The sequence below is a fragment of the Nerophis ophidion genome, linkage group LG13, assembly GCF_033978795.1.
Source record: "Nerophis ophidion isolate RoL-2023_Sa linkage group LG13, RoL_Noph_v1.0, whole genome shotgun sequence".
Taxonomy (NCBI): domain Eukaryota; kingdom Metazoa; phylum Chordata; class Actinopteri; order Syngnathiformes; family Syngnathidae; genus Nerophis; species Nerophis ophidion.
The window spans coordinates 1,341,877-1,360,992 of NC_084623.1; the positions used below are offsets into that span (position 1 = coordinate 1,341,877).

The 19,116-nt window shown below is 42.5% G+C and overlaps 1 protein-coding gene across 1 annotated transcript in view; it reads left to right on the forward strand.

Moving 5' to 3' along the window:
- Positions 1-2,257: 2,257 nt before the first annotated feature.
- Positions 2,258-19,116, forward strand: part of LOC133564859 (succinate--CoA ligase [ADP-forming] subunit beta, mitochondrial-like) — a 17,820-nt gene continuing 961 nt past the window's right edge. Inside the window, exons 1-4 of the mRNA XM_061919402.1 lie at positions 2,258-2,416; positions 8,050-8,227; positions 13,031-13,130; positions 13,196-13,358. Of these exons, the coding sequence (XP_061775386.1) occupies positions 2,333-2,416; positions 8,050-8,227; positions 13,031-13,130; positions 13,196-13,358 (525 nt within the window). The 5' untranslated portion in view covers positions 2,258-2,332. The remainder of the gene's footprint in view (positions 2,417-8,049; positions 8,228-13,030; positions 13,131-13,195; positions 13,359-19,116) is intronic.

Below are 19,116 nucleotides of genomic sequence, written 5' to 3' on the forward strand. Positions count from 1 at the left end.
TGTTGATGTTGTTGCTTGAATAATGAGTGAACTTATGAATTTATGACAGTAATATTGTATTAAAAAGCAGTAAATGACTTGTATGGAAGGAACATTGTTGAAGGCATGAGTGGGGCGCCCACTAGTGGTGAGTGTAGGGAAAGGAAAGTCTTTTTACACATTCAGATCGCTGCATGGAGGCAAGTTTTTTATACACATCCAGTTTCAAGTACCAACGATTGACACACACACACACACACACAGTAGGTGTGGCGAAATTATTCTCTGCATCACGTGTAAAACAGCCAATCAGCCTTCCTGCTTCACATTATTTTGAATACACACACCTAAATATGGACAGATATTATTTTTACATATACACAAATCTGAATGGGGAGCACGGTGGAAGAGGGGTTAGTGCGTCTGCCTCACAATACAAAGGTCCTGAGTAGTCCTGGGTTCAATCCCAGGCTCGGAATCTTTCTGTGTGGAGTTTGCAGGTTCTTCCTGTGACTGTGTGGGTTCTACTCCAGCTTCCTCCCACCTCCAAAGACATGCACCTGGGGATAGGCCCCTCCCACCTCCAAAGACATGCACCTGGGGATAGGTTGATTGGCAACACTAAATAGTCCCTAGTGTGTGACTGTGAGTGTGAATGTTGTCTATCTGTGTTGGCCCTGCGGTGAGGTAGCGACTTGTCCAGGGTGTACACCGCCTTCCGCCCGGTTGTAGCTGAGATAGGCGCCAGCACCCCCAGTGACCCCAAAAAGGGATTAAGCGGTTGAAATGGATGGACGGATGGATGGAGTACGGACACACTAATTAAAATACGCACAGAAATACAGACACACAAATTAAAACATACACACACACATGGAAATATGGACACAAAACACACATCGAAATACGGACACACAAAACACACGCACACACATCAAAATCGGATACACAAATTGAAACAGACTCCGCAATATAGACACACAAATAAAACACTCACACACATCGAAGTACAAACAGACAAAATAAAACACACATCGAAATACAGACAAAAAAATTTAAACATATACATGCACAATTATCGAAATACAGATACACAAATTAAAACGCACGCATTGAAATACGTACACACAAATTAAAACATACACACACATCGAAACACGGACACAAAAATTAAAACACGCAGATTTGATTACACAACAGATTGCAATACAAATACAACCTTTAGTACACGGACACGTGTACTAATCAGATTACAGACGCACAGATTGAGATATACAGACAACCATTAGTACATGGACATGTGTACTAATCAGATTACAGACGCACAGATTGAGACATACAGACACAACCATTAGTACACGGACACGTGTACCAATCAGATTATAGACGCACAGATTGAGATACTGACACAACCATTAGTACATGGACATGTGTACTAATCAGATTACAGACGCACAGATTGAGACATACAGACACAACCATTAGTACACGGACACGTGTACCAATCAGATTATAGACGCACAGATTGAGATACTGACACAACCATTAGTACACGGACATGTGTACTAATCAGATTACAGATGCACAGATTGAGATACAAACACAACCAATAGTACACGGACATGTGTACTAATCAGATTACAGACGCACAGATTGAGAAATACACACACAACTATTAGTAAACGGACATGTGTACTAATCAGATTACAGACGCACCGATTGAGATACAGACACAACCATTAGTACACGGACACGTGTACTAATCAGATTATAGACGCACAGATTGAGATATACAGACACAACTATTAGTACACGGACATGTGTACTAATCAGAATACAGATGCACGGATTGAGATACAGACACAACCATTAGTACACGGACATGTGTACTAATCAGATTACAGACGCACAGATTGAGATACAGACACAACCATTACATGGACATGTGTATTAATGAGATTACAGACGCACAGATTGAGAAATACAGACACAACCATTAGTACACAGACATGTGCACTAATCAGATTACAGACGCACATATTGAGATAAGAATTTGCAAATACTTTTGCTGCAAACATAATTCAATAGAATTACTAATATTTGGGAAAAAGTAAGCAAACGTTTGATTGAAAATAAGGTACTTTTACAAGCAACTTTCCGATTTACAGCGTTATAAACATTTATCTTTTTCATCTGGGATAGACTCCGGCCACCTCCACGACCCCGGGAGGGACAAGCGGTAGAAAAATGGACGACACCATAAACGTTGTAAAATCCCAGCGTCTTGAAGGCAACACAGCTGCCACCACCCCTTCCCTGCGCATGCGCACCACCCATCGCCTAAGAAGCGGACATGGCGACGTCCCTGATCTGCGGACGTTTGACGGCTCGCCTGAGGACTTCAGGCCGCAGAAGCGCGATTAGCTCCGCTTCCAAGGTGAGACCCGCACCGCAATGGAGCCGAGAGTGTTGCTTTGGAGCGACCAGGGATGTGACCGTGCCGCCACCTCCCTGGTCGGCACAACATGTCGGAAATGACACGGTGACACCGTCAATTGATGAAGGTGGACCCCGACTTAAACAAGTTGAAACAATTATTGGGGTGTTACCATTTAGTGCTCAATCGTACGGAATATGTACTGAACTCTGCTATCTACTAATAAAAGTAGCAATCAATCAATCAAACGGTCAAACATGACGCCGGCGCCAGCTGCTACTGCGCATGTGCCGGATAACCCGGACCCTATGAAGCAACTAACACACACAGTCGGATCTTGTGTGTGTGTGTGTGTGTGTGTGTGTGTGTGTGTGTGTGTGTGTGTGTGTGTGTGTGTGTGTGTGTGTGTGTGCGCGCGCGTGTGTGCGCGCGCGTGTGCGTGTATCTATATCTATCTATCTGTCTGGGTCGGTTTGTTTGTGTGTGTGTATCTGTCTGTGTGTGTATCTGTCTGTGTGTTTGTGTGTCTGTGTGTTTGTGTGTCTCTGTCTGTGTGTGTTTGTGTATCTGTGTGTGAATCCGTCTGTGTGTTTGTGTGTCTGTTTGTGTGTACCTGTGTGTGAATCTGTCTGTGTGTCTGTTTGTGTGTACCTGTGTCTGTGTGTGTGAGTGTCTGTGTGTCTGTATCTGTCTGTGTGTGTCTGTTTGCTTGTGTGTGTGTATCTGTTTGTCTGTGTGTATCTGTTTGTCTGTGTGTGTCTGTTTGCTTGTGTGTGTGTGTATCTGTTTGTCTGTGTGCATGTGTGTGTGCACACGCACGTGTGTGTGTGTGTGTGTGCGCGCAGTGTTTTTGGAGCTGACCTGACCTATAGTGACCTCTAGTGTGTGTGCTGCTCCCAAAGTGAGTTGGATCAGAGTCCTTGGTTTAGGCCAGCATAGCTAAATATGTTCTTTTGTTGATTAGTACGCATTGTTGGAGACAAATATCATCATGTAGATATCAACTACACAAATATCTAAATGATGATGTCAACTACACAAATATCATCATGTAGATATCAACTACACAAATATCATAATGTAGATATCAACTACACAAATATCATCATGTAGATATCAACTACACAAATATCATAATGTAGATATCAACTACACAAATATCATCATGTAGATATCAACTACACAAATATCATCATGTAGATATCAACTACACAAATATGTAGATATCAACTACACAGATATGATGTAGATATAAACTACACAAATATAATGTAGATATCAACTACATAGATATCACGATGTAGATATCAACTACACAAATATCATGATGTAGCTATCAACTACACAAATATGATGTAGATATCAACTACACAAATATCATGATGTAGATATCAACTAAACAAATATGATAGAATAGAATATATCTTTATTGATGTTTTAGATATCAACTACACAAATATGATGATGTACATATCATCGACACAAATATGAAAATGTAGATATCAACTACACAAATATGTTGTAGATATCAACTACACAAATATGATGATGTACATATCAACTACACAAATATGATGATGTACATATCAACTACACAAATATGATAAGAATAGAATAATTATTGATGTAGCTATCAATTACACAAATATGATGATATAGATATCAACTACACAAATATGATGATGTAGATACCAACTACAAAAATATGGAATTGAAGATATCTTTATTGTTATTGTAGATATCAACTACACAAAAATTATGTTGTAGATACCAACTACACAAATATGATTATTAACCACATAAACGTGATGTTGTAGATATCAATTACACAAATATGATGACGTAGATATCAACTACACAAATATAATGTAGATATCTACACAAATATGATGATGTGGATACCAACTACACAAATATGTTGTAGATATGAACTACACAAATATGATTATCAACCACACAAATATGATGATGTGGATACCAACTACACAAATATGATTATCAACTACACAAATATGACGATAAAGTTGTCAACTTTTGGTCGCTAATAAAAAGCCTTGCCTGTACCGGAAGTAGCACATGATGTGTGCGTGACGTCACGGGTGTGAGGACTCCTAACATCCTCACATTGTTTATAATCATAGCCTCAAGCGGCAAGAGCTATTCGGACCGAGAAAGCGACAATTTTCCCATTAATTTGAGCAAGGATGAAAGATTCGTGGATAAGGAAAGTTAGAGTGAAGCACAAAAAAAAAAAAAAGCAACGGCTCCAGGCGGCGGCAGTGGGACCGTTTCAGATGTAATTAGACACATCTAATTGGATAATTCGAGAAGATCCCTTCTCTGCTTATTGTTTTAATAGTGTTTTAGTGAGATTATAAAGTCATACCTGAAAGTCGGATGGCTGCGGTGAACGCCAGTGTCTCTCAGAGAAGCCGATGGAGGAGCCAAGATCACAGCTGCCTTTTTGAGCTGCAGGAGGAAGTCCCATAATCCACTGAAGTCTCCGGTAAGAGCCGACTTAATATCACAATTTTCCCATCCAAAAGCTTGCTGGTTGACGTAGAGAAACATGTTCGCTTGACCGCTCAGTGTTAAAGCTAAACTACAAACAAAGAAACACAGGCTGTGCCTCGGTTGCTAAAGGCAGCTGCAATCCACCAACAGCATTCTCCTTTATAGTCTCCATTATTAATTGAACAAATTGCAAAAGATTCAGCAACACAGATATCCAAATTACTGCATAATTATGCAATGAAAAGAGACAACTTTTAGCCGCAAGTGGTGCTCGGCTAAAATGTCCCCTCCAACCTGAGACGTCACGCGTCATCATTCTGCGACGTTTTCAACAAGAAACTCCGCGGGAAATTTAAAATTGTAATTTAGTAAACTAAAGCGGCCGTATTGGCATGTGTTGCAATGTTAATATTTCATCATTGATATATAAACTATCAGACTGTGTGGTCGCTAGTAGTGGCTTTCAGTAGGCCTTTAATGTTGTCATGATGGTGGTACTGGGCAGAACGGTGGAAGAGGGGTTAGTGCGTCTGCCTCACAATACGAAGGTCCTTAGTAGTCCTGGGTCCAATCCCGGGCTCGGGATCTTTCTGTGTGGAGTTTGCATGTTCTCCCTGTGACTGCATGGGCTTCCTCCCACCTCCAAAGACATGCACCTGGGGATAGGCCCCTCCCACCTCCAAAGACATGCACCTGGGGATAGGCCCCTCCCACCTCCAAAGACATGCACCTGGGGATAGGCCCCTCCCACCTCCAAAGACATGCACCTGGGGATAGGCCCCTCCCACCTCCAAAGGCATGCACCTGGGGATAGGCCCCTCCCACCTCCAAAGGCATGCACCTGGGGATAGGCCCCTCCCACCTCCAAAGACATGCACCTGGGGATAGGCCCCTCCCACCTCCAAAGGCATGCACCTGGGGATAGGCCCCTCCCACCTCCAAAGGCATGCACCTGGGGATAGGCCCCTCTCACCTCCAAAGACATGCACCTGGGGATAGGCCCCTCCCACCTCCAAAGACATGCACCTGGGGATAGGCCCCTCCCACCTCCAAAGACATGCACCTGGGGATAGGCCCCTCCCACCTCCAAAGGCATGCACCTGGGGATAGGCCCCTCCCACCTCCAAAGGCATGCACCTGGGGATAGGCCCCTCCCACCTCCAAAGACATGCACCTGGGGATAGGCCCCTCCCACCTCCAAAGGTATGCACCTGGGGATAGGCCCCTCCCACCTCCAAAGACATGCACCTGGGGATAGGCCCCTCCCACCTCCAAAGACATGCACCTGGGGATAGGCCCCTCCCACCTCCAAAGGCATGCACCTGGGGATAGGCCCCTCCCACCTCCAAAGACATGCACCTGGGGATAGGCCCCTCTCACCTCCAAAGACATGCACCTGGGGATAGGCCCCTCCCACCTCCAAAGACATGCACCTGGGGATAGGCCCCTCCCACCTCCAAAGACATGCACCTGGGGATAGGCCCCTCCCACCTCCAAAGACATGCACCTGGGGATAGGCCCCTCCCACCTCCAAAGACATGCACCTGCGGATAGGCCCCTCCCACCTCCAAAGACATGCACCTGGGGATAGGCCCCTCCCACCTCCAAAGACATGCACCTGGGGATAGGCCCCTCCCACCTCCAAAGGCATGCACCTGGGGATAGGCCCCTCCCACCTCCAAAGGCATGCACCTGGGGATAGGCCCCTCCCACCTCCAAAGGCATGCACCTGGGGATAGGCCCCTCCCACCTCCAAAGACATGCACTTGGAGATAGGCCCCTCCCACCTCCAAAGACATGCACTTGGAGATAGGCCCCTCCCACCTCCAAAGACATGCACCTGGAGATAGGTTGATTGGCAACACTAAATGGTCCCTAGTGTGTGAATGTTGTCTGTCTATCTGTGTTGGCCCTGCGATGAGGTGGCGACTTGTCCAGGGTGTACTCCGCCTTCAGTCCGATTGCACCTGAGATAGGCACTAGCGCCCCCCGAAACCCCAACGGGAATAAGCGGTAGAAAATGGATGGATGTATGGATGATGGTGGTACTTTGTGAAAAAAGTTGGACAACCACTGATTTTGTTTATAGGGAAACTGCAGTTTTTAAGAAATGTTGTCTACCATTCACAATCTTTTTGTTTTTCTTTTTTTATGCAGTGTAGATTGTAAATGAATGCTCGATCTATAAAGTGCTGTAAAAAACATCCAAACACCTCCTTCAAGGTTTTTATACACACTGTAAGTACAGATGTAGTATTTAATAGCATGTGATATTTACATATTTTGACGATTTTATAAAGTTTTAATGTCAGAGACACATCACAACGCTCACTTTCCCTTCAACAACAACAAGACTACTAATCATGGCAGACTTGATGAGAGACAACAAAGACTACTTTGATGATCCAGAAACTTCTATTTTTGAGCCTGAAAGTAAGGAGGATGATCTACACGTTTCAGAAGCTAAACAGATGCAGCTTTAGTCAAACAATAAGCATCATGTAGCAGTATTGCTAAGTGCTAAACAAGATATAACAATATAATAAAACAATCACTTACTGTACAATGTCTGCTCTTACTGGGATAAAGACTGATGGGATGTTTATATCTTCCCCTTTACATCAACAATTCATTGTGTCTTTTTGGCCATCAGGGGGTCTAAGTTGGATGTCAAAGTGGACCAACTTATATGTTTATGTCCACAACCTTCTCCTATCATCTCGAATTATTATTCACCAACTCAGCCCATGCAGCAGCTCAGTATGTTAATATAGCAGCATAAGCTAGTTAGCTCTCTAAAAGTAGTGCCTCTGCATTAGAACTTGTAATACCAATATGACTAATATGTGTTAATATTCAGGTCATGACATGTAAATGGAGTATTGTTGGTGCTTCTTGTATGTTTTATTAGAGGACTTAATGGGCGTAGTAGTGTAATCTCATTATCTGCATTGTTAGCCACCTCTTACTTGCTGTATTTAACTAGTTAGAATGCATAAAAAAGGTCAGTTTATGGGTTGTTGTCCTACGTAAGGATTGTGATTGATAGGCAACATCAAAAAGTGCAGTTGTGTTTAAATGCCCATAAGAAAGTTTGAAAGACCTACTTCCTCTTCTAGGTTCTAGCGGGATCCTGGGGCCTGACTGGAGGCCATGTGTGCCAGCTGCAGCAGCAGAGGAGCCTCTCCTTGCACGAGTACATGAGCATCGGCCTGCTGAAGGAGGCCGGCATCGCCGTGCCCGAGGGCATGGTGGCCGCCTCCCCGGACCAGGCCTACTCCGTGGCCAAGCAGATCGGTCAGTCAAACATTCCAAATTGTCCAATCGCAGGTCTGCTTACTCACAGCTTACAGGTTACTTACTTCCTGATCTCCACTCTTCATGGCTCCACTCTTCTCCACACTCAATTACTCCACTTGAAAGGTGCTCGCAAACCTTGGCACAATTTCAACATATGGGCTTTTAGGGCCGATACTGATTATTAGGAGTCAGGAGGCCCGGAAGTGTTATTAAAGATAATATTTTATGTCAGGAAACACTTGTTTTAACATTATGTTTAGGAAAGGTGGGAGCAGTGGTGACATAATGTTTGATGTTGTGTTTATTAAGTGTTTCTTAGAGCAGTGGTTCTCAAATGGGGGTACTTGAAGGTATGCCAAGGGGGACGTGAGATTTGTAAAACATATTTTAAAAGTTGCAACAATTCAAAAATCCTTTATAAATATATTCATTGAATAATGCTTCAACAAAATATGAATGCAAGTTCATAAAGTGTGAAAAATGCAACAATATTCAGTGTTGACAGCTAGATTTTTTTGTGGACATGTTCCATAAATATTGATGTTAAAGATTTATTTTTTTTGTGAAGAAATATTTATAAGTAAGTTGATGAATCCAGATGGATCTCTATTACAATCCCCAAAGAGGACACTTTAACTTGATGATTACTTCTATGTTAGAAATCTTTATTTATAAGTGAACCACTTGTTTATTTTTCAACAAGTTTTTAATTATTTTTATATCTTTTTTTCCAAATAGTTCAAGAAAGACCACTACAAATGAGCAATATTTTGCACTCTTATACAATTTAATAAATCAGACACTGTATTTTACTTCTTTATCTCTTTTTTTTTTCCAACCAAAAATAATTCTTTGCTGTGATTAGGGGGTACTTGAATTAAAAACATGTTGACAGGGGGTACATCACTGAAAAAAGGTTGAGAACCCCACTGTCTTAGGGGAACATCAATTATTATTAGTAGTCAGGAGGTCCATAAGTGTTATTCAATAGCAGTAAAAGTGATTAAAGATAACATCATGTGTCATAATGTTTGATGTTGCGTTTATTAGGTGTGTCTAAGAGGAACATCAATTATTATTAGTAGTCAGGATCAGGGGCGTCACTAGACCTAATACTGTACTGGGGCACAAATAATACTGTACTGGGGCACACCTGGGGCATAAATAATACTGTACTGGGGCACAAATAATTCATGTGAGCGTGCAAAGCGCGCAAGCAAAAACATTTTTAGCACTTATTTATCATATAAAATACATAAGTGAAGTGAATTATATTTATATAGCGCTTTTCTCAAGTGACTCAAAGCGCTTTACATAGTGACACCCGATATCTAAGTTACATCAAACCAGTGTGGGTGGCACTGGGAGCAGGTGGGTAAAGTGTCTTGCCCAAGGACACAACGGCAGTGACTAGGATGGCACAAGCGGGAATCAAACCTGCAACCCTAAAGTTGCTGGCATGGCCACTCTACCAACCGAGCTATGCCGCCCCATCACAGATGCTGGCTTTTGAACTTTGCGCCCAGAACAATCCGGGTGGTTATTTTCCTCTTTGTTCCGCAGGACACGACGTCCACAGTTTCCAAAAACAATTTGAAATGTGGACTCCTCAGACCACGGACCACTTTTCCACTTTGCATCAATCCATCTTTGATGAACTCGGGTCCAGCGAAAATGGCGGCATTTCTGGGTGTTGTTGATAAATGGCTTTGGCTTTGCATAGTAGAGTTTTAACTTGCACTTAACAGATGTAGCGACGAACTGTAGTTACTGACAGTGGTTTTCTGAAGTCTTCCTGAGCTCATGTGGTGATATCCTTTACACACTGATGTCGGTTTTTGATGCAGTACCGCTGGAGGGATATAAATAGTGCTTTAAACTATGAAATCATATCAGGTGATGTTGTATGGATTTTTGATGAACCGCCTGAAATTAACTAATGCATTTGACCTACTTGTGCACTTTTTTACTCCAGACTTCTAAACTGCTACTGGTAAAAGCAAAAAGGAAGAGCAATGAATCTTTTTGAAATGTATATTGGAGTATTGCATTTATAATCATCTGCAAATTCAACATCTACAAAAGTAAAACAAAAAATAAAGCACCCCTACATCTCTGGGTTCTTTTATATTATTTAATTTCCATTAATGGCAATGTGGTTAATCCTATTTCAGATACACAAAACTATAAAATATACACAAAACAATAAAACCACAGTAGTAGAATAAATGAACAACTGTTGTGTGTCTGTTCAGGGAATCATTTTCTGAGAAGTAAACTGTAACGTCTCCTTTTCATTTTTTGCAAACTGGTCAATCACTCTGGACAGACATGTAAATATTACAGTAACTGTTATACTGCTGGGTCATGTCATAAAAGTGGATTGTGTGTCATTTTTAGTGAGTCGCAGTCAAATTTGTGCATGAAAAAAAATAAGTTTAGGGAGAAAAAAATCAAATTGTGGCAACAAAACCAGATATTTTTAGCCATTTTTCTAGTGACTATTACAACGAAACCAGATATTTTTAGCCTTTTTTCTAGTGACTATTAGTGAGTATTTTAGCAAAAGGCAAACCGACTAACAAGTTGGAGGAGGACTCAAGACAGACATGGAAATATTTAAAAAAAAAATCTAAATGGGGCAACAAAACCCGATATTTTCAGCCATCTTTCTGAAAACAAATACAGAAATGTTACTATTTTTTCTGGAAACAAAACCAGATGCTTTAGCTGTAGCCATTTTTCTGGAGACAAAACAAGATTATTTTAGTCAAAGTCACACTGATTAACAAGACAAGTCTACTGTGGTATTTTTCTGTGAAATAAACTTGAATGATTAAAAAATTTGGCTCACGACTTGATATGGAAAAATGTTTTTCTTTCTGAAGATAAACCATTTGAGAAGCACTCAACTCACACATGCTTACTCTAAATCATTATTGATGCAGAAGCAGCAGACAATAACCAACATTATGTTTCATGTTCATTGGAAATTCCCCCGACAGCTCGTACAGCAAATGAATATGTTTGTCTTGATACAAGGAATAACGTTAGCTAACTTAGCATCAACTTAAGACAATGATGTTGCCTAGCTAGCTAGGACATCACTTACACCTGTCATTCCTGCTGCTTCTTCCCTGCTGCGGGCGAATAACTTTCTGATATCCATCTAGAAGTTACAGTTTGAGTCAAATCCAAATCAAAATAATATAATTAACAAATTGTTGTTGGCTAACGTTACCTACCCGAGCAGTCATTCGCATCCCCCCCCCCCCTCTCTCTCTCAACTGAAGTCTCATCCACACGTGAATAAATTACCATATTAAGTAGCCATGTGCTCATTGTTACGTGGAGTGAATACAGTAGCAATCAATTACCATACTAAGTAGTATGTGTGCTGTTTATGTTATGTAGACTTAAAACTCTGAAGCATTTTTTCTTTATTGGTGAAATTTTTACTGGGGCACTGCAGATCAACACTGGGGCACGTGCCCCAGTGAAATCTGTCTGGCGACGCCCCTGGTCAGGATGTCCAGAAGTGTTATTCATTAGCAGTAAAAGTGATTAAAGATAACATCATATGTCATAATGTTTGATGTTGTGTTTATTAGGTGTGTCTAAGAGGAACATCAATTATTATTAGTAGTCAGGATGTCCATAAGTGATATTCATTAGCAGTAAAAGTAATTAAAGATATCATATGTCAGTAAACAGTTGTTTTAACATTATGTTTAGGAAAGGTGGGAGCAGTAGTGACATGATGTTTGATGTTCTTTAACATCAAACCCCTTTATTAGTTTATATAAAGTTCCTTTAACAACTATAATTGCTTTTTAATGCGTGATGAAGGCGCACACTTCCTGACTCCTTTTTGACCCTCGCCCCGTTCCGTAGCGTGAGGAAGTTTAATGGTGTCCAGTAATTGTGGAGCTACAAGCAGGAAAGTAGCAAGCAGGAAGAAAGATAGATAGATAGATAGATTGTACGTTATTGATTCCTTCAGGAGAGTTCCTTCAGGAAAACTAAAAGGAGGACATGATGGAAATGTGCGATGACAAGAGCAGACTATTTCCTCTGGAGCCAACGCAGCTTGTAGAGCGGAGGAGCTTCACGTCCATGTGGACCTTCATAACTTCACATGGAGATTGTTACTCCAACTGCTTTCGGAAGATGGAATACAAGCTCAGCAGAAACAACTTTGGTGTCATTCACCAATCACACACTCGGCTCTGATCCACTTAACAAAGAAAAATGATCCTACATTCCAATTCTGATATTTCTACATCAGTAAATATTTGAATGCAGATTGACATGAAGTTTATTCATGTTCTGATTGATAGTCTTTGATTACAGAATGTTCCTCAGGCTGAATATTACATTTGATTTCTGAAATGTAGAAGGTTGAAATATTGTCATGCAGAGATACAAAGAACTTGTACGAGATGACAAGTACAGAATATTTATTCAGGTAGAAATATCACAGACTACATTTGCAAAACAACTTTGACAATCAAATCATGATTGTAACATTTTGGGTTATTTAAGTGTGAAACTGCTATTTAAACATGGAAGTGTAGCTCCTCCTCTCTGTGTGCAAGTGCTCCTACAGCAGGAATCCAAACTCTGTATTCCTACACAAATCTGACAAGACACCAACACACTTCAGGTCATTTTTTAATTCTCATTACGTAATGTTTACCTTTAACTCCACAAACATTTGTGTAAATGAGGCCCCTGAACCTTCTTAAAGGGCCAGCGCTGCCAAACAGTGTGTCCAGAATGTGCTCTCATGTGTGTCAGGTTCCAAGGACCTGGTGGTTAAAGCTCAGGTCCTGGCGGGCGGCAGAGGCAAGGGCACCTTCGAAGGCGGACTTAAGGGAGGAGTCAAGATCGTCTACTCGTAAGTATGTCCCCTGCTCGCCATTCCACGCTTCAGCTGCCCATTCCTCTGCCCGTCTGTCCCAGGCCGGAGGAGGCGCGAGACATTTCCTCCCAGATGATCGGCCGCAAGCTGTACACCAAGCAGACGGGGGAGGCGGGCCGCATCTGCAACCAGGTGTTCATCTGTGAGCGCAGGTATCCTCGCAGGGAGTACTACTTCGCCATCACCATGGAGAGGTCATTCCAGGTCAGTCTCAACATTCTTACCTTCCAGCAGCCACTTTAGTCCCATATTCATACCTATCCATCTTCTTCCAGTATTGTGTAGAAATACACCCAATTACATATCCATACCTATCCATCTTCTTCCAGTATTGTGTAGAAAAACACCCAATTACATATCCATACCTATCCATCTTCTTCCAGTATTGTGTAGAAATACACCCAATTACATATCCATACCTATCCATCTTCTTCCAGTATTGTGTAGAAATACACCCAATTACATATCCATACCTATCCATCTTCTTCCAGTATTGTGTAGAAATACACCCAATTACATATCCATACCTATCCATCTTCTTCCAGTATTGTGTAGAAATACACCCAATTACATATCCATACCTATCCATCTTCTTCCAGTATTGTGTAGAAATACACCCAATTACATATCCATACCTATCCATCTTCTTGCAGTATTGTGTAGAAATACATGTTCAACATTTCCTTTCAGGGTTACTGTCGGTACTGATAGGAATGTTCCTCCAAGTGTCACTATGACATGACATCATCACTTACTAGTAATGTGCTGGGAGGGTGACTATGACATGACATCATCACTTACTAATAGTGTGCTGTGAGGGTGAGTGACTATGACATGACATCATCACTTACTAGTAGTGTGCTGGGAGGGTGAGTGACTATGACATGACATCACTTACTAGTAGTGTGCTGTGAGGGTGAGTGACTATGACATGACATCATCACTTACTAGTAGTGTGCTGGGAGGGTGAGTGACTATGACATGACATCACTTACTAGTAGTGTGCTGTGAGGGTGAGTGACTATGACATGACATCATCACTTACTAGTAGTGTGCTGTGAGGGTGAGTGACTATGACATGACATCATCACTTACTAGTAGTGTGCTGGGAGGGTGAGTGACTATGACATGACATCATCACTTACTAGTAGTGTGCTGGGAGGGTGAGTGACTATGACATGACATCATCACTTACTAGTAGTGTGCTGGGAGGGTGAGTGACTATGACATGACATCATCACTTACTAGTAGTGTGCTGGGAGGGTGAGTGACTATGACATGACATCCTCACTTACTAGTAGTGTGCTGGGAGGGTGAGTGACTATGACATGACATCATCACTTACTAGTAGTGTGCTGTGAGGGTGAGTGACTATGACATGACATCATCACTTACTAGTAGTGTGGTGTGAGGGTGAGTTACTATGACATGACATCATCACTTACTAGTAGTGTGCTGTGAGGGTGAGTGACTATGACATGACATCATCACTTACTAGTAGTGTGCTGTGAGGGTGAGTGACTATGACATGACATCATCACTTACTAGTAGTGTGCTGTGAGGGTGAGTGACTATGACATGACATCATCACTAGTAGTGTGCTGGGAGGGTGAGTGACTATGACATGACATCATCAATTACTAGTAGTGTGCTGTGAGGGTGAGTGACTATGACATGACATCATCACTTACTAGTAGTGTGCTGGGAGGGTGAGTGACTATGACATGACATCATCACTTACTAGTAGTGTGCTGGGAGGGTGAGTGACTATGACATGACATCATCACTTACTAGTAGTGTGCTGTGAGGGTGAGTGACTATGACATGACATCATCACTTACTAGTAGTGTGCTGTGAGGGTGAGTGACTATGACATGACATCAATTACTAGTAGTGTGCTGTGAGGGTGAGTGACTATGACATGACATCATCACTTACTAGTAGTGTGCTGTGAGGGTGAGTGACTATGACATGACATCAATTACTAGTAGTGTGCTGGGAGGGTGAGTGACTATGACATGACATCATCACTTACTAGTAGTGTGCTGTGAGGGTGAGTGACTATGACATGACATCATCACTAGTAGTGTGCTGGGAGGGTGAGTGACTATGACATGACATCATCACTTACTAGTAGTGTGCTGTGAGGGTGACTATGACATGACATCATCACTTACTAGTAGTGTGCTGTGAGGGTGAGTGACTATGACATGACATCATCACTTACTAGTAGTGCGCTGTGAGGGTGAGTGACTATGACATGACATCATCACTTACTAGTAGTGTGCTGGGAGGGTGAGTGACTATGACATGACATCATCACTTACTAGTAGTGTGCTGTGAGGGTGAGTGACTATGACATGACATCATCACTTACTAGTAGTGTGCTGTGAGGGTGAGTGACTATGACATGACATCATCACTTACTAGTAGTGTGCTGTGAGGGTGAGTAACTATGACATGACATCATCACTTACTAGTAGTGTGCTGTGAGGGTGAGTGACTATGACATGACATCATCACTTACTAGTAGTGTGCTGGGAGGGTGAGTGACTATGACATGACATCATCACTTACTAGTAGTGTGCTGGGAGGGTGAGTGACTATGACATGACATCATCACTTACTAGTAGTGTGCTGGGAGGGTGAGTGACTATGACATGACATCATCACTTACTAGTAGTGTGCTGGGAGGGTGAGTGACTATGACATGACATCCTCACTTACTAGTAGTGTGCTGGGAGGGTGAGTGACTATGACATGACATCATCACTTACTAGTAGTGTGCTGTGAGGGTGAGTGACTATGACATGACATCATCACTTACTAGTAGTGTGGTGTGAGGGTGAGTGACTATGACATGACATCAATTACTAGTAGTGTGCTGTGAGGGTGAGTGACTATGACATGACATCATCACTTACTAGTAGTGTGCTGTGAGGGTGAGTGACTATGACATGACATCATCACTAGTAGTGTGCTGGGAGGGTGAGTGACTATGACATGACATCATCAATTACTAGTAGTGTGCTGTGAGGGTGAGTGACTATGACATGACATCATCACTTACTAGTAGTGTGCTGTGAGGGTGAGTGACTATGACATGACATCATCACTTACTAGTAGTGTGCTGTGAGGGTGAGTGACTATGACATGACATCATCACTTACTAGTAGTGTGCTGTGAGGGTGAGTGACTATGACATGACATCATCACTTACTAGTAGTGTGCTGTGAGGGTGAGTGACTATGACATGACATCAATTACTAGTAGTGTGCTGTGAGGGTGAGTGACTATGACATGACATCATCACTTACTAGTAGTGTGCTGTGAGGGTGAGTGACTATGACATGACATCAATTACTAGTAGTGTGCTGGGAGGGTGAGTGACTATGACATGACATCATCACTTACTAGTAGTGTGCTGTGAGGGTGAGTGACTATGACATGACATCATCACTTACTAGTAGTGTGCTGGGAGGGTGAGTGACTATGACATGACATCATCACTTACTAGTAGTGTGCTGTGAGGGTGAGTGACTATGACATGACATCATCACTTACTAGTAGTGTGCTGTGAGGGTGAGTGACTATGACATGACATCATCAATTACTAGTAGTGTGGTGTGAGGGTGAGTGACTATGACATGACATCATCACTTACTAGTAGTGTGCTGGGAGGGTGAGTGACTATGACATGACATCATCACTTACTAGTAGTGTGCTGGGAGGGTGAGTGACTATGACATGACATCATCACTTACTAGTAGTGTGCTGTGAGGGTGAGTGACTATGACATGACATCATCACTTACTAGTAGTGTGCTGGGAGGGTGAGTGACTATGACATGACATCATCACTTACTAGTAGTGTGCTGGGAGGGTGAGTGACTATGACATGACATCATCACTTACTAGTAGTGTGCTGTGAGGGTGAGTGACTATGACATGACATCATCACTTACTAGTAGTGTGCTGTGAGGGTGAGTGACTATGACATGACATCATCACTTACTAGTAGTGTGCTGTGAGGGTGAGTGACTATGACATGACATCATCACTTACTAGTAGTGTGCTGTGAGGGTGAGTGACTATGACATGACATCAATTACTAGTAGTGTGCTGTGAGGGTGAGTGACTATGACATGACATCATCACTTACTAGTAGTGTGCTGTGAGGGTGAGTGACTATGACATGACATCATCACTTACTAGTAGTGTGCTGTGAGGGTGAGTGACTATGACATGACATCATCACTTACTAGTAGTGTGCTGGGAGGGTGAGTGACTATGACATGACATCATCACTTACTAGTAGTGTGCTGTGAGGGTGAGTGACTATGACATGACATCATCACTTACTAGTAGTGTGCTGTGAGGGTGAGTGACTATGACATGACATCAATTACTAGTAGTGTGCTGTGAGGGTGAGTGACTATGACATGACATCATCACTTACTAGTAGTGTGCTGGGAGGGTGAGTGACTATGACATGACATCATCACTTACTAGTAGTGTGCTGTGAGGGTGAGTGACTATGACATGACATCATCACTTACTAGTAGTGTGCTGGGAGGGTGAGTGACTGACATGACATCATCACTTACTAGTAGTGTGCTGTGAGGGTGAGTGACTATGACATGACATCATCACTTACTAGTAGTGTGCTGTGAGGGTGAGTGACTATGACATGACATCATCACTAGTAGTGTGCTGGGAGGGTGAGTGACTATGACATGACATCATCACTTACTAGTAGTGTGCTGTGAGGGTGACTATGACATGACATCATCACTTACTAGTAGTGTGCTGTGAGGGTGAGTGACTATGACATGACATCATCACTTACTAGTAGTGTGCTGGGAGGGTGAGTGACTATGACATGACATCATCACTAGTAGTGTGCTGGGAGGGTGAGTGACTATGACATGACATCATCACTTACTAGTAGTGTGCTGTGAGGGTGAGTGACTATGACATGACATCATCACTTACTAGTAGTGTGCTGGGAGGGGTGAGTGACTATGACATGACATCATCACTTACTAGTAGTGTGCTGTGAGGGTGAGTGACTATGACATGACATCACTTACTACTAGTTTGCTGTGAGGGTGAGTGACTATGACATGACATCATCACTTACTAGTAGTGTGCTGGGAGGGTGAGTGACTATGACATGACATCATCACTTACTAGTAGTGTGCTGGGAGGGGTGAGTGACTATGACATGACATCATCACTTACTAGTAGTGTGCTGGGAGGGTGAGTGACTATGACATGACATCATCACTTACTAGTAGTGTGCTGGGAGGAGTGAGTGACTATGACATGACATCATCACTTACTAGTAGTGTGCTGTGAGGGTGAGTGACTATGACATGACATCATCACTTACTAGTAGTGTGCTGTGAGGGTGAGTGACTATGACATGACATCATCACTTACTAGTAGTGTGCTGGGAGGGTGAGTGACTATGACATGACATCATCACTTACTAGTAGTGTGCTGTGAGGGTGAGTGACTATGACATGACATCATCACTTACTAGTAGTGTGCTGTGAGGGTGAGTGACTATGACATGACATCTACTAGTAGTGTGCTGGTGAGGGTGAGTGACTATGACATGACATCATCACTTACTAGTAGTGTGCTGGGAGGGTGAGTGACTATGACATGACATCCTCACTTACTAGTAGTGTGCTGTGAGGGTGAGTGACTATGACATGACATCATCACTTACTAGTAGTGTGCTGGGAGGGTGAGTGACTATGACATGACATCCTCACTTACTAGTAGTGTGCTGTGAGGGTGAGTGACTATGACATGACATCATCACTTACTAGTAGTGTGCTGGGAGGGGTGAGTGACTATGACATGACATCCTCACTTACTAGTAGTGTGCTGTGAGGGTGAGTGACTATGACATGACATCATCACTTACTAGTAGTGTGCTGGGAGGGTGA